Below are 15,388 nucleotides of genomic sequence, written 5' to 3'. Positions count from 1 at the left end.
GTCCATCTTGCTCCTCTAGTATCTTTGATTTTGACGGAGTGGTCCATCTTGCTCCTCTAGTATCTTTGATGTTGACGGAGTGGTCCATCTTGCTCCTCTAGTATCTTTGATTTTGACAGAGTGGTTCATCTTGCTCCTCTAGTATCTTTCATTTTGATGGAGTGGTCCATCTTGCTCCTCTAGTATCTTTGATTTTGATGGAGTGGTCCATCTTGCTCCTCTAGTATCTTTGATTTTGATGGAGTGGTTCATCTTGCTCCTCTAGTATCTTTGATTTTGATGGAGTGGTTCATCTTGCTCCTCTAGTATATTTGATTTTGACGGAGTGGTTCATCTTGCTCCTCTAGTATATTTGATTTTGACGGAATAGTCCATCTTGCTCCTCTAGTATCTTTGATATTGACGGAGTGGTCCATCTTGCTCCTCTAGTATCTTTGGTATTACCCTATTCGCGCATGGCTGAGCTGTGGGTGATTGGTCGCTCTGCTGGCAGGCCCCGCACCCTGCTTGCCATTGGTTGCCACCCAGTTCCTGGGCACTCGCGATTGGTGCAGCCCTGGTGGCTGCTCCACCCGTTGATTGGGCGGAGTGAGGGACGCCATTGCTGACGTCAGTGGCATAGCTGCGCCCATTGGTCGGATCTGACGCGGAGTCCCTGCAGCTGATTGGATGAGGCGCTCTCAGAGCGACTGCTGGTTGGTGCGCACGACAATGGCGTTCCGTCGGTCAATCGGCTTCCGCGGGCAGGGCCGGGCGGGAGGTGATTGGAGGGGAGGCCCCGGCGGCCCCGGCTGATTGGCCGGCGGGGGGGGGGGGGGGCGGTTGCCAAGCGCCGCCCATTGGTGGGAGTGAGCGGCCGCGTCGGGCCGGGCCGGCGATGTCATGGCAGAGGCCGGGGAGAACAAGAAGCAACGCATGGCGACCGTGCTACAGCAGCTCAAGGAGCTGACCGTGGTGGTGGCGGACACCGGCGACTTCAACGGTGAGGGAGGGGGGAGAGGGGGAGGGAGTGAGGAGGGAAGAGGGAAGAGGGTGAGGGAAGGGGAGAGGGTGAGGGAAGAGGGTGAGGGAAGGGGAGAGGGTGAGGGAAGGGGAGAGGGTGAGGGAAGAGGGTGAGGGAAGGGAAGAGGGTGAGGGAAGAGGGTGACGGAGGGGTGAGGGAAGAGGGTGAGGGAAGAGGGTGAGGGAAGAGGGTGAGGGAAGAGGGTGACGGAGGGGTGAGGGAAGAGGGTGAGGGAAGAGGGTGAGGGAAGAGGGTGAGGGAAGAGGGTGAGGGAAGAGGGTGACGGAGGGGTGAGGGAAGAGGGTGAGGGAAGAGGGTGAGGGAAGAGGGTGAGGGAAGAGGGTGAGGGAAGAGGGTGAGGGAAGAGGGTGAGGGAAGAGGGTGAGGGAAGAGGGTGACGGAGGGGTGAGGAGGGGGCCAGGGTTCAGATTGTTGCCTTCCCTCTTCTTTCCTCCCCTCTGAGCCGAGAGGGTCAGGGTGCTTAATGTCTCTTCCCACTCCCTCCTCCTCCCACTCCCCCCCCCCCCCCATCTCCTCCTCCCACTCCCCCCCCTCCTCCTCCTCCCACTCCCCCCCTCCTCCTCCTCCCACTCCCCCCCTCCTCCTCCTCCCACTCCCCCCCTCCTCCTCTTCCCACTCCCCCCCTCCTCCTCTTCCCACTCCCCCCCCCTCCTCCTCTTCCCACTCCCCCCCTCCTCCTCTTCCCACTCCCCCCCTCCTCCTCTTCCCACTCCCCCCTCCTCCTCTTCCCACTCTCCCCTCCTCCTCCTCTTCCCACTCCCCCCTCCTCCTCCTCTTCCCACTCCCCCCTCCTCCTCCTCTTCCCACCCCCCTCCTCCTCCCACTCCCCCTCCTCCTCCCACTCCCCCTCCTCCTCCCACTCCCCCCTCCCACTCCTCCTCCCACTCCCCCCTCCTCATCACCCCCCCCCCCCCCCAAAGAGTGTGGTGAGTGACTGGGACATGCTGCTGGGAGTGGTAGTGGAGTCAGGTATGATAGTGGCACTTAAGAGACTTTTAGGTGGGCATGTTAACATGCTGGGAATGGAGGGATATGGATCACTTGCAGGTAGAAGCAATTAGTTAAACTTGGCATCATGTTTGGCACAGACGTTGTGGGCTGAAGGGCCTGTTGCTGTGCTGTACTGTTCTGTCTTCCCACTGCACCAACACTGCCTCTTGCCACCTGCCCTCCAAATCTTAGATGAGTTGTGTTATGCGATGAGAAGATTGAAAGATACAGCACATAATCTAACCCTTTGGCCCACCGAGTCCACACTGACTATTGATCACCAGTTCACACTGGTACTATGTTATCCCACTTTCTCACCCACTCCTTACATACTAGGGGCACTTTACAGAGGGCCAATTAACCTAAAAACCTGCACGTCTTTGGGATGTGGGAAGAAACTGGAGGACCTGGAGGGAACCCACGCAGTCATCAGGAGAATGTGCAAACTCCACACAGACAGCACCTGAGGTCAGGATCGAGCCTGGGTCTCTGGCGCTGTGATGCTGCAGGTCTATCGGCTGTGCCACTGTGTCAAGATTAAAACCATGGAGGCCATTTTTTCCCCTCTGCCCCATCTGTGAAATTCCCTTGGTGTATGCCCGAACAGTTTTGTTTCAGAAAAGAAAATTGACATTGCATTGAAATAACATATAAGACCATAAGACATAGGACCAGTATTAGGCGATTTGGCCCATTAAGTCTGCTCCACCATTCGACCATGGCTGATCTATTTTTCCCTCTCAACCCCATTGACCTACCTTCTTCCAGTAACCTTTAACGCTCTTACTAATCCAGAACCTATCAATCTCCGCTTTAAAAATACCCCATTTATATCTTGAGATGGAGGAATTCAGTAGGCCAGGCAGCTTCTGGCTGAGTAAATAGCTATATTTTGTTCAAATGTTTCTAATTCGCTAAAGATCTCCTCTCTTCTTGTGTTGCACATTTTGTTTCCTGATTTTTTTAAAAACTTGAATGATGCGTGCTCTGGTTTGCTCCCACATCCCTCAGTAAAATTGCCCCTTGTGTGTCTGGAGTGGATGAGAAAGTGGGGTGACACAGAACTAGTAAATGGGCGATCGATGGTCGGCGTGGGCCGAGAGGCCTGTTTTCATGCTGTATCTGTCGATCAAAGAGGAGGAATCGAGACGCAGCATATTTCAAAATAAGAATATCTCTTGACCTCGATTTCATTTCATAATTTGGACATCATCTGTCTGTACTGCATCATGTAACCCTTCAATTAAAATTAATCAGAAGATCAGTCAAGATGTAGTATAAAGCCGCTATTGTACACCACTGGGGTGGGGTGTATGTTGCAACCAACTTAAGAGTGAGGGCGAGTTGCGTTATGAGGCTCACTATTGTCAAACAGGGCAGAGTTTTATTTCACAACCTTGGTTAACGTATGAAGTAATTCCAGATTATTGGACTCGTTCCTATCACATTATTTAGTTCCTGGCTGTGTTTCTTATTTTTTCACGTTCTCATCCAGATTTTATTTTCAACAGGGGGCAATGGATACTAATTGGATCTGAATCAGATGGCTAGTTACTAAAAATAAAACAGTAAACTGCTTGCATTTGGGGGTGGAGGGGAGAGGTGGAAAAGGAGTGAATATTAAATTTTCTGCAGCATAAATTTTATTTCTGGCTCTTCCTTTGTATCTAACGGAGGATTTGATGTTTGTCAAATGAATAACTTGCACGTTTTTGATGTTGAATTGAAAGTGTCATCTGTATTGGAAATTAAAAGATGAATGTAGCTTGCATTGCAGTTTAAAAAGCAAACTAATGGTTTCAGGAGTTGACTAATTGTCCTCTTTTGTCATTCTTATCTCGCTGTGAAAATAACATTTGGATGGTCATTTTAATTTTGCCTGGTGCTTTTCATGGTGTTAGTTTAGTTTAGAGATACTGCATGGAAACAGGCTCATCAGCCCACCGAGTCCATGCTGACCGATCGCCCATTCACACTACATCTGTTCTCCCATTTTCTAATCCACTCTCTGTCCACTGGTAGCAATTTTACAAAGGCAAATTAAACTACAAACCTGCATGTCTTTGGATTTTGGGAGGAATCTGGAGCACCCAGAGGAAACCCATGCTGCCAGGGAGAACATGAAAACTCCGCACAGACAGCACTCGAGGTCAGGATCTACCAGCTGCACCACTGTGCCTCCCTTTGATGCATCATTGATCTTTGCCTGATGTAGATTATCACTTCCCCCAATAAATTAAATTAAAGCTAGCAACTACCAATTTACTAGAACATGCATCGGGATGCTGGAAAACATTAGAAGCTGTCAGCAATAAACTTTTATTTCTTATTAATAACTTTGTGAACAGAAAAAACCCTGAAATATTTGCTTTGGATTTTAGAGATGCACTGTGAGGAAAAAAGGCCCTTCGGCTCATCGTGTCTGTGCCGACCAGCGATCGCCCTGTGCACTAACCCTATTCTAAACACTAGAGACAATTTTACCGAAGCCAATTAACCTGCACACCTGTACATCTTTGGAGTGTGGGAGGAAACAGGTGCACCCGGCTAAAACCCACATGGTCAGAGGGAGAACGTACCAACTCCGTACAGACAGCACCCATAGTCAGGATCGAACCCGGGTCCCTAGCGCTGGAAGGCAGCAACTCTACCGCCGCTGAACATTGCTCATAATGAGTCCCTGATAATCACAGTACTGTCTGTCAAATCTATTTTCAGTGTGGTATTAGTCCAAATAATAGTTTGTTATCTTATTTCTAATCTGAGTTAAATGTAATTGCTGTCCATCAAACCCCTGCTGAAAATGAAGAAAAGCAGGAGAGTTGGAGTCAGAGTTGTGATGACTTGCAAAATCAGAAATTAGCTGCTGCGATGAGGACAAGAATTTGGCAGGTGTCTCATTCTCAAATTAATTTTATTTTCATGACGACTGATATGGGGCAGAGGGACTGATGGAGTTTGGTGTGGAGGGATACGGAGAAGTTAATTTTTAACATAAATTGCCATCCATGGCTATAATGAATTGTGCACATGACACTTTTTGATCATTATTTGCAACTAATGTATAATTGCTTGCTGTAGCTTGCTTGCTGTTGTAACATGAGCCTCTTCTGCATTCCTTACCATGTTGTTCACGATCCAGGCAAAATAAAAATCGCTTAGTCACTTTGACTTTGCAAAAAAAGCATTGGTGAATTATTAACAATGCATCTTAAGTAGCATTTTAAGTAGCATTTATCTGCAGGAAAACATCTGTCAGATAGCAGTGTGCAATTAATTAGTGTGCAGCTTTCCTCTTAAAATAACAAATGGGAGAATGCCTTGGTTGGTGGTGTTTTAGATCCTTGTGTTTGCTTAACCTGGCATGGTGTTGTAACCAGTGATTGAGCCTGTTGCTTTTTGCATGCAGCCATTGATGCATACAAACCACAAGATGCCACAACCAACCCTTCACTCATTCTTGCCGCCGCTCAGATGCCGGCCTATGCAAAACTGTTGGATGATGCTATTGAATATGGAAAGAACCTCGGAGGGTAAGAAATCTTTCAGCTCAAAACCTAATTTTATTTCAAGATGCAGAATGGAAACAGGCTTTTTGGCCCACCGAGTCCACGCTGACCGTTCACACTAATTTATGTTATCCCACTTTCTTATCCACTCCCTACGCAACAGGAGCAATTTACAGAGACCAATTAACCTACAAACACGCACAGGGTTACGGCAGGAGAATGGGCTTGAGAGGGAATAAATAGATTGCATGACCTAATACGTTGATGTATGGTATGATTTGACATGCATGCAAAATAAAGTGGATCTCAGTGCACAACAATAAAACAATACCAAGCTTGCAGCTGAGAAACAACAATGAATCTTGTTACTTGGCTATCAAGAATGTGTTCTCGGGTATGGCTATACAATCCTTTGACAAAATGGAGGGCGTCATGGAAGTAAGCAGAAGGGAGTAAAATAATCTAATACAGGCTGCAAAACATGAGTTGGATTCGTAATATATTAAAAACTGCCTTTATAAAGTAAGTCGAATCAATCAAAGGGACAAATACAAAAATGCTGATGTGAAAATTCTTGGTGATGCTGATTGAGTGAGTTATCTGCTCATTGGTGCTGTTTGTCTTGGAGCAGAGAGGTTGTTTTTAATCCTTTTGACATGATTAACAAGACCATCAGCTTCCAGTGCCTGTGGCCTTGCTGGGTGGAGCTGTGCTAACTATTTGGTTTCTATTCTTGGCTATCCACAGCAGCTTCACTTCTTGTTTTTGAAATGTTTCCTTGTTTCCCAACCACTTATCTTTGCTACAACATCTTATTATTTTTTCTGGCAATGTCATTTGAAAGAGAAACCAGTTTCCACACAAACACTGACGGAAAGATCTTCCTGAACATTGTATCTCTGTGCCATCGTTTTGAAACTCGGGCTGCTAGACTGATATCCAATTCCAAAAGAGACAATTCTTCCAAATAAAGTTGGAAAAATAAGTCCCAGGTTTTGGACCCCCGGCACTCATTTATTCACTACCTTCTTACTCCATCTTTCTTTACTGTGGACTTGTGAGATACAGCATGGATACAGACCTTTCAGCCCACTGAATCCGGGCCGCCCAGCAATCGCCTCCTGCGCTAGCACGAGCCTGCACACTAGAGAGAATTTACATTTTACATAAGGCGAAGTAACGTTAAAACCTGTAGGTCTTTGGAGTGGGAGGAAATCGGAGCACCCAGGGAAAACCCACATGGTCACAGGGAGAATGTCCAAACTCCGTACAGACAGCACCCACGGTCAGGATCGAACCTGGATCTTTGGTTCTGTGAGGCAGCAATTCTACCGCTGCGCCACCGTGCTGCCCTTAACATTTCTCTCGAGCAAATGTTTGAAGTTAAACCAAGTTATTCTGGATCTTGCTGTCATGAAAATGGGGAAACCTTTGAATCCTTATCTGGGATAGTAAGGGTATAAGTTGATTTCAATGTGAAAAGATAATGTTCTTTGAGGCCATTAAAATTAGTAATTAGGTGGCCGAACATTATTATAATGCATGAGAAAGTAGGACTATTTCTCAGCTTTGGTCACCATGTGTCAAGGCTGTAGAGGTATTTTTCTTAAGATCGTCAAAATGTTCTGCTTGCAACTCTCTTTATTTTTGCTGTCCCTCATTTTTTCTTTGATTCACCTTGTTATATTTTTCTGCAGTAAAGAAAATAAATGATGCTAAGACTTGATCTTAGTTTAGATTAGTTTAGAGATACAGCATGGAAACGGGCCCGTCGACCCATCGACTCCGCACTGACCACTGATCACACTCGCACTATCCTGTACACTCGGGACAATTTAACAAAAGTCAATTAACCTACAAACCTGCACCTATTAACCTTTGGAATGTGTACAAATTACTGCATCAGAAACTTCTGGAGAATTCAGCTTGAATTTCGGTTGCTTGTGTTTGCAGGCAAAAAATAATCTGTTAGATTTACAGTCATGTACAGCAGGGGAACAGGCATCTCAGCCCAATTTGTAACATGCTGACCAAGGTGCACCATCCTAGTCCAATTTGCCCGTGCTTGGTCCATATTGCTCTGATATTTGTTGTCATGGAACTTGCCTCTGGCAGCTCGTTTCATGCTCTGTGAAGAAGTTCTCGCTCGGGTTCCTGTTAAATTCTGTTCTTTTAATGTATGCTGAAAATGGGGTGATATTTCAATGTAATAGAGCTTTCTGAGTTGACGATTCCAAATATTTATTAAAAATTATATTTCCAGGAACTCCATATCTCGGCAGAATCAGGATCTTGAGATTGTATTCCCTAGTTCTACACTGAACCTTTCATTGATAGTTTCTATTAGAATGTTTGTGAGATCACATCTTAATTCTTGTAAACGGCAGTAAATGTAGGTCAGTCTAGCTCATTAGCTGCTGAAAAGACAATCTTCACCTTCCAGGACTCTTGCCCTGCACCCTGCTCCAAGGAAAATACATGCTCCTGACAGGGACTAAAATTGACGATGGTCCTTCAAATAGGTCTGTCCAAAGGCCAGTACAACCTCGGCAAGAACCCATTAAGTGACCAAAGCACTAAGCCTAACTATAAACTGACAACTGTGTTTGGATTGGAGGAACAGCATCTCATATTTTGTGGGGCTGCTTACAACCCAGTGGTTGGAATATTGATTTCTCTAACTTCAAGTAACCCCTGCACTCCTTCTCTCTCCATCCCTCCCACTCCCAAGTCACACCAGGTTCCCGTTCTCACCTAGCAAACAGCTAGCAATGGCCTGTTTCCTTTATCATCGTTTCTTTATGGCATATTTTTCATTCATTTGTTCTATATCTCTCAACATCACTGTCTATATCTCCCCTTTCCCCTGACTCGTCTTAAGAAGGGTCGCGACCCGAAAAGCCACCTATTCCTTCTCTCCAGTTGCTTCCTGTCCTGCTGAGTTACTCCAGCATTTTGTGTCTATTATCAACTTATTTGCCTGTGCAAACATTGAATCCATACCTACGCGGTCACTGAATTAGTCTTTTTTCACAGGTTCAGGATCAAACCCGGGTCTCTAGCACTGTGAGGCAGTGGCTCTACCAGCTGGGCCGCTGTGCTACCCTGAGCAGTTAAATACTTTAACCTTGAATTTTCCTTGAATCCTATAGGCTTATTACAGACAAAGCTTTATCAGAGTGCTGAAGGTTTTTTTTATATGCCATGCATTTGTTAGTCTGCTCTGCAACAAAAATGGAATTGTTTGAACAATCGGTAATTTCACAATTTACTTCGGATTTATTACTCGGAATGATAAATAGAATTTTTTTTTCCCCAGATCTAATAAAGAACAGATGTCCAATGTCATAGACAAATTGTATATCAATTTTGGCGTGGAAATTCTGAAGAAAATTCCAGGCAGAGTGTCTACTGAAGTTGATGCAAGGTAAAGATTATTAATGTAGTTGTTATTATTGAAGTTATAATAGGCAAATAGTGCATTTTTATATCCCCTTGGAATTAGTGGATTAATCCAGATGCTTTAAATATACAAATTTCTAACACTGTAGCAACGAACTAATTTGTTGATCTCGAAAAAATTCTTTTGGGTACTACAAGATCAACAAAATAGCAAGTGGGCAGCAAATTGAATCTTGGTTTATGATTAATAACTTGCTCACCTTTTTTCAAATGTGTAGACTGTCATTTGACAAAGATGCCATGGTTACGAAGGCCCAACGCTTAATTCAGATGTACAAGGATGCAGGGATCAACAAGGACCGGATTCTCATCAAACTTTCCAGCACCTGGGAAGGGATTCAGGCTGGCAAGTGAGTGCTGCTGTATCTGTGTGGAGTACTTCAAATGTCAAATGCACAAATTGAGTGCATGTATTTTGGAAGATCGTCAGGTTTTGAACATGAACTGTGAGCAATATTTGACAGTTCTTCTGAACCAGCTAAAGGTCCATGGGTCTGGAGTCAATATCTGAATTGTGAGCAGCTTGCGGGTGGGTGTTGTTCAACCTGAATGCATGTGTGTTTCAGAGTCCTCGAGGAAAAGTGCGGCATCCATTGCAACATGACGCTGCTCTTCTCCTTCGCTCAGGCCGTTGCCTGCGCCGAGGCTGGAGTGACCCTCATTTCCCCGTTTGTGGGGCGTATTCTGGACTGGCATGTGGCCAACACTGATAAGAAAAGCTACACACGGTGTGAAGATCCAGGTACATCTTGTCAGCCCCTCATTAGCTAATAATTTGGTCATTGACACAAAATGCTGGTGTAACTTGGTCATAAAGTATAATTTGGTCATAGCGACGTATAACGTCGAAGCAGACCCCTTCGACCCAACCTGCCCACACCAACCAACATGCCCCATCTACACCAGTCCCACCTGCCTGCGTTTGGCCCATATCACTCCAAACCTATCCTATCCATGTACCTGTCCAAATGTTTCTTAAACGTTAGTGTATTGTTTTATATAGCCATGATAGTTTTATTCACTAGACATTGTAGCATGGAACAGTACAGTAGAGGAACAGGCCCTCAATGTCTGTGTCAAATATGATGCCAAGACCAACCCTTATCTGCCTGCGTGTGATCCATATCCCTTCAATCCCTGCATATCCATATGTTTATCTGAAAGTGTCTTAAACGCCACTATCTTATCTGCCTCCACCACCACCACCCCTGGCGGCAAGTTCCTGATAAACATCACTATCTGTGTTTCTAAATAAAAACTAGCACCACACATCTCCTGAGGGGCATTTTTTCAGAGGGTGGTTGGTATATGGAACGAGCTGCCAGAGGGGGTCGTTGGGGCACGTACAATAGCAACATTTAAAATATATTTGGACAGGTACATGGATAAGAAGGACTTGGATGGATTAGTGTAGATGGAGCATGTTGGTCAGCATGGGCCTGTTTCCATGCTGTGTGACTATGACTATATCCTCACTCACATTTTCTTTTTAATGCATGTATATATCTTGGCACTTCTGATGGGGATTTTCCCTCCATGGGAACAGTTTTTAGTAAGCGACCAACCCACCCTGTTTCCTATCAGCATCTGAAGATTTGAAGACCATTGTAACACTGTTTATCTTCCTCATTTGACGACAGGTGTACAAAGTGTAACAACGATTTACAACTACTATAAGAAGTTTGGGTACAAGACCATTGTCATGGGAGCTTCCTTCCGTAACACCGGTGAAATCAAAGCACTGTTAGGCTGTGACTATCTGACAATCTCTCCAAAACTTCTGGAAGAACTCTGCAAAGACACTGAACAACTAACTCCTTCTTTGACTGTTAAAAAGGGTATGTTTTCTTCCATGTGAATTAGTAAGTCAATCAAACCTTCAATTAATAATCTTGAATCTGAAATCTCGAGCAACAATTTGCTCAATGTATTAAGTTTTTACTTTAGACTTTAGAGGTACAGTGTGGAAACAGGCTCCGGTCCATCTAGTCCATACCAACCATCATTCACGCTGTACACTAGTGCTATCCGACACACTAGGGACAATTTGCAATTTACAGAAGTCAATTAACCTACAAACCTGTACTTCTTTGGAATGTGCGAGGAAACCAGGGCACCCTGAGAAAACCCGGGTGGTCCCAAGGAGAACGTGCATTCTCCGTGCAGACAGCACCCGTAGTCAGGATCAAACCCTGATCTCTGGCACTGTAAGGCAGCAACTGTTAGGCTGTGCCACCCCAAGTCCTTTTGGTTAAAACTCTCCCTCGTTTACAAAGATAAACTAGACTAAGAATTGGTTTTATTTTTAAACATAAATTGTTGGTGAAATATATTCTGAATATGCAGCATACCAGAGATACAAGAGATTTCAACAATATACAACTTTGTTATAATGTTGGTCAGTTTAATTACATATTTTTCTAAAATGTAGACCAAATGTATCCTGTTTAAGATCTTCATAATTTAGCACTTCGTGATTTTAATTAGTGCTGTACTAATTTTGTTTATAAACCAAAGCCGCACAAGATCACAGCACAGTGGTGCAGCAGCAGAGTTGCTGGCTTCCAGCACCAGAGACCCCAGTTTGATCCTGAGTATGGGTGCTGTCTGTATAGGGTTTGTTCGTTGTCCTTGTGACCTGACAACGGGGTGCTTTGGTTTCCTCCCTCACTCCAAAGACATACAGGTTTGTAAGTTAATTGGCTTGGTAAAATTGTAAATTGTCCCTAGTGTGTAAGATAGTGTTATAGTGTCCAGGATCACTGGTCGGCGTGGACTCGGTTTCCGTGCTGAATCACTAAACTAATCAATGTTCTTGTACCAGGCGATCGTGAGGTTGAAATGTGTGCATCGTGTTCAGTTGAGGCTTAGGTTATGCAACTATCATTTATCAATATAATTTCCAAAGATTCCAACAATTCTTTCACTTCTATGCAGCTCAAGCACTTAACATACAAAAGGTTGAAATGAATGAGCAGAAGTTTCGTTGGGCTCACAATGAGGACCAGATGGCAGTGGAAAAGTTGTCTGACGGGATCCGCAAGTTTGCTGCTGATGCTGTTAAGCTGGAAAACATGCTTAAGGTATGTACGTTTGAAAGCCTGCGACATTAAATGAGACACAAGAAACTGCAGGTGAAGCTTATACTATTATTAAAAAGTGCTGGAGCAACTCGATGAATCAGGCAGCATCTCTAGAGGGCGTGGACGGGTGACATTTCAAGTCGGGTCTCTTCAGCCGAAAAAAGGCCCCGATTAGAAACTTCGATCACGTTTTGCATCTAAATAGTTTGCTGGTTTCAACAAAGCAGCTTTATACTTTGTTACATAAACCATTTGTTTCCCGTCTGCAATTTTCCACAAGTGTGTAGTGGTGGACTTCCACCTGGAACTGGTGCAGAACCTGTGGTGAAGGGAGGGTTTGCAGGGTTATTGTGAGGAAGCTCAGGATATGAACTGAATCACATTGAATGAGCAGTTGTGCGGCTCCACCAACCCTTTTCCTCCGTCAAACCAGCCAAAATTACGCGAGCGAACGTGAAATTCCCCCCCACAGTTCCTCCCTGACAATGTGGCACCTAAGTCGGGTGAGGCGGCATCTCAACCTCATCGGGACTTCCGTGGCTGGATTCTCGCCGGGTCGAGTTTGGCCCCTGTGGCCAGGGGCTCTGGAGCTCCCTGACCGGAGCCGGCAGATCCCTTCCCATAGCCGACCGGAGGCCAACTTTACGGGTCGGTATCTCGGCCCGACGGTACATTCCTGGACCGTTGGACTCCCCTCGAGGACCGTGACCTGTGTTGGGCTGGCAAAATGGATAATCGGGCAAGGCTCTGGAATAAAGGGTGCTGGAAAATCGATGGTGGGCCTGTATTCCCCCTTTAAGACTGCGTGTAGCCTAAGCAAGAACTGATTGATGATGGCGTTCTCACGTGCCTGCTGACCTGGTGTTGCAGACTGCAGTATGTGTTGCTGTTCAGCTAGCCTTGATGTAGGAGTGCACGGTGTAGGAAGGAACTACAGATGCTGGTTTATACCGAAGATAGACACAAAGTGCTGGAGTAACTCTGGGTCAGGCAGCATCGCTAGAGAAAAGGGATGGGTAATGTTTCGGGTCGGGGCCCTTCTTCACTGCATGTTGAGAACAATGCACACCGCTGCAACGGTGAGCTGGTGCTCGAGGGAGTGAATGTTTAGTTGGTGGATGGGCCGTTCGTCAAGCAGGCTGCTATTGTTTTGAATGGCAATGTGTTTGCATGGTGTCGGAGCTGTTCCCCCTCCAGGCAAATGGAGAGTATTTAACTTCAGAGTGGACGCAAGGAACTGCAGATGTTGGCTTACTGGAAAAAGAAACAGTGTTGGGTCAGGTGGCATTTGTGGAGGACATGGATAGGTGACATTTCAGGTCGGCACCCTTCGGTATTTAAACTTATTGACGATGGAAGATCTTCAGTGCATTAGAAGAGTGGCAAGTTGCTGGATTATCTAACATCCAGCCATGAAATGTTTCCTTTTTCCAGAGGAGGCATTGTAGAGTTTTAACGCTTTTGGACAAAGCAGATGTCTTTGTTTAACTTCTCTCTTTCCAGCATGCCCATGTTATCTTGCCTTTTAGCTCAATAAAGAAGACCAGTTGACCAGTTGTAATCAAATTTCAAAACATTTTTTCTTAAAGTGGATCCATTAGTTAAACGGTTCTTTTAAACTTGAGGCACTGCTTAGTAACCAACCAGAGGGCCACATTATCACTAATAAATCTTCACAAATGCGTTAAGGCATGGTGTTTATAACGCTTATCAAAAGAGGTAGTAGTTTCATTGCAAAGTGGTGCACTTAATTTATGAACTATCCGAAAATAACAAAGAGCAGCAGAGTGGCGCAGCACTAGAGTTGCTGCCTTACAGTGCCAGTGAAACCGGTCCTCCGGTTTCCTCCCATGTTCCAAAGACGTGCAGGTGTGTAGTTTAGTTGGCTTCTGTAAATTGGCCCGAGTGTGTAGGATAGAATTAGTGTGAACGGATGATCAATGGTCGGCGCGGACTTGGTGGGCTGAAGGGCCTGTTTCACTCTGTGTCTCTAAACTAACTCAAACTAAGTTTGATAGTCAGTTTCACTGTTATGGAGAGAGAACCACATTAACGATTATCCATACTACGTGTGTACTGTGTGTCCACAGTAAGGTGAATGTACGTGGATAAATTCTATGTCATTATTATCTCGAGGCAGGTTGCAATGCAATCACTTAGTTAATCTTTTACTGTGGTTTAGTTTGTAATGTGTCTTGAATTTTAAATAAATAAATGGTTTAAATAAATCAATAAATTGATGCACGGCTTAATCAAAGAACTGTTAAAAGATGGACCATTTGCTGTCACTGTATCCCAAGCAGTAGTTTTACAAATTCCTGAAAGGTAAGCTGAGCGTTGATTCTTTTGCAAGGGAGTGGTGTTTGTGTTCCAAGACTACCAGGGCATAAGAACATTGTACCTAACTTCAGATTTTATGATTTATTTTGTTAATCTGTCCTTTGTAGGAACGGCTGTTCGGTGGCAAGAATGGATGCTAGGAAGTCTCTCACACACTTGGATCATTTTGAATCACGTGGTTTGATTGAAAATTTGTTTTACTTTCTTTTTGACCAATTGTGTAAAAGGAACACAATACATTGTGCATTGGTGTATCCGGAATTGGACCGCTTAACCCTGGCTTGGGCATTTTGTAGCAACTCTTTCTAATAAATACATCATTAAAGCAACTTCTTGTCTGACCTGTGAATTTCCACCACTCTTCCCCAATTAAAATGTTGGCTGCAATGCACATCACACAGATAGGGGGAGCAAGATGTGGCATTTGTGTGTACAAACCAAGATTAGGGCAGCACAGTGGTGCAGCCAGGGGAGCTGCTGCCTCACAGCGCCAGACACCCGGGTTCAATCCTGACCCGAGGTGCTGTCTGCGTAGGAAAGAACCGCAGATGCCGGTTCAAATCGAAGGTAGGCACAAAAATGCTGGAGTAACTCAGCAGGACATGCAGCATCTCTGGAGAGAAGGAATGGATGACGTTTCAGGTCGAGACCCTTCTTCAGACTGATGTCAGGGGAGTGGGCGGTACAGAGATAAAATGTAGTTGGAGACAGTATGACTGGTCGGAGAACTGAGAAGGGGGAGGGGGTGGAGAGAGAGGGAAAGTTTGAAGTTAGAGAAGTTGATGTTCCTACCACTGGGGTGCAAGCTACCCAGCGTGTTCTTCCCAGGACCATGTGGGTTTCCTCCCACATCCTAAAGGCATCCAGGTTTGTAGATTGATTGTCCTCTGCAATAATTGGCTCTAGTTTGTGTATAGAGTAGATGTGAAAGTGGGATAACACAGAAAAAATCTAAATGATTGGCATTGACTCAGTGGGCC

General features: G+C 45.1%; 1 protein-coding gene across 1 annotated transcript; it reads left to right on the top strand.

The window, feature by feature from the left end:
• Positions 1–832: 832 nt before the first annotated feature.
• taldo1 (transaldolase 1) lies at positions 833–14,737 on the top strand. Its single transcript, XM_078414834.1, has 8 exons — positions 833–982; positions 5,424–5,547; positions 8,843–8,950; positions 9,204–9,335; positions 9,552–9,727; positions 10,626–10,823; positions 11,923–12,068; positions 14,516–14,737. The coding sequence occupies exons 1-8, from the start codon at positions 883–885 to the stop codon at positions 14,546–14,548; spliced, it is 1,017 nt and encodes a 338-aa protein (XP_078270960.1). The 5' UTR covers positions 833–882; the 3' UTR covers positions 14,549–14,737.
• Positions 14,738–15,388: the final 651 nt, after the last annotated feature.

This window comes from Rhinoraja longicauda, chromosome 18 (genome assembly GCF_053455715.1).
Source record: "Rhinoraja longicauda isolate Sanriku21f chromosome 18, sRhiLon1.1, whole genome shotgun sequence".
NCBI classification, from domain to species: domain Eukaryota; kingdom Metazoa; phylum Chordata; class Chondrichthyes; order Rajiformes; family Arhynchobatidae; genus Rhinoraja; species Rhinoraja longicauda.
The sequence above is the reverse complement of the archived record's forward strand: the minus strand, read 5'-3'. Positions and strand labels throughout refer to the sequence as shown.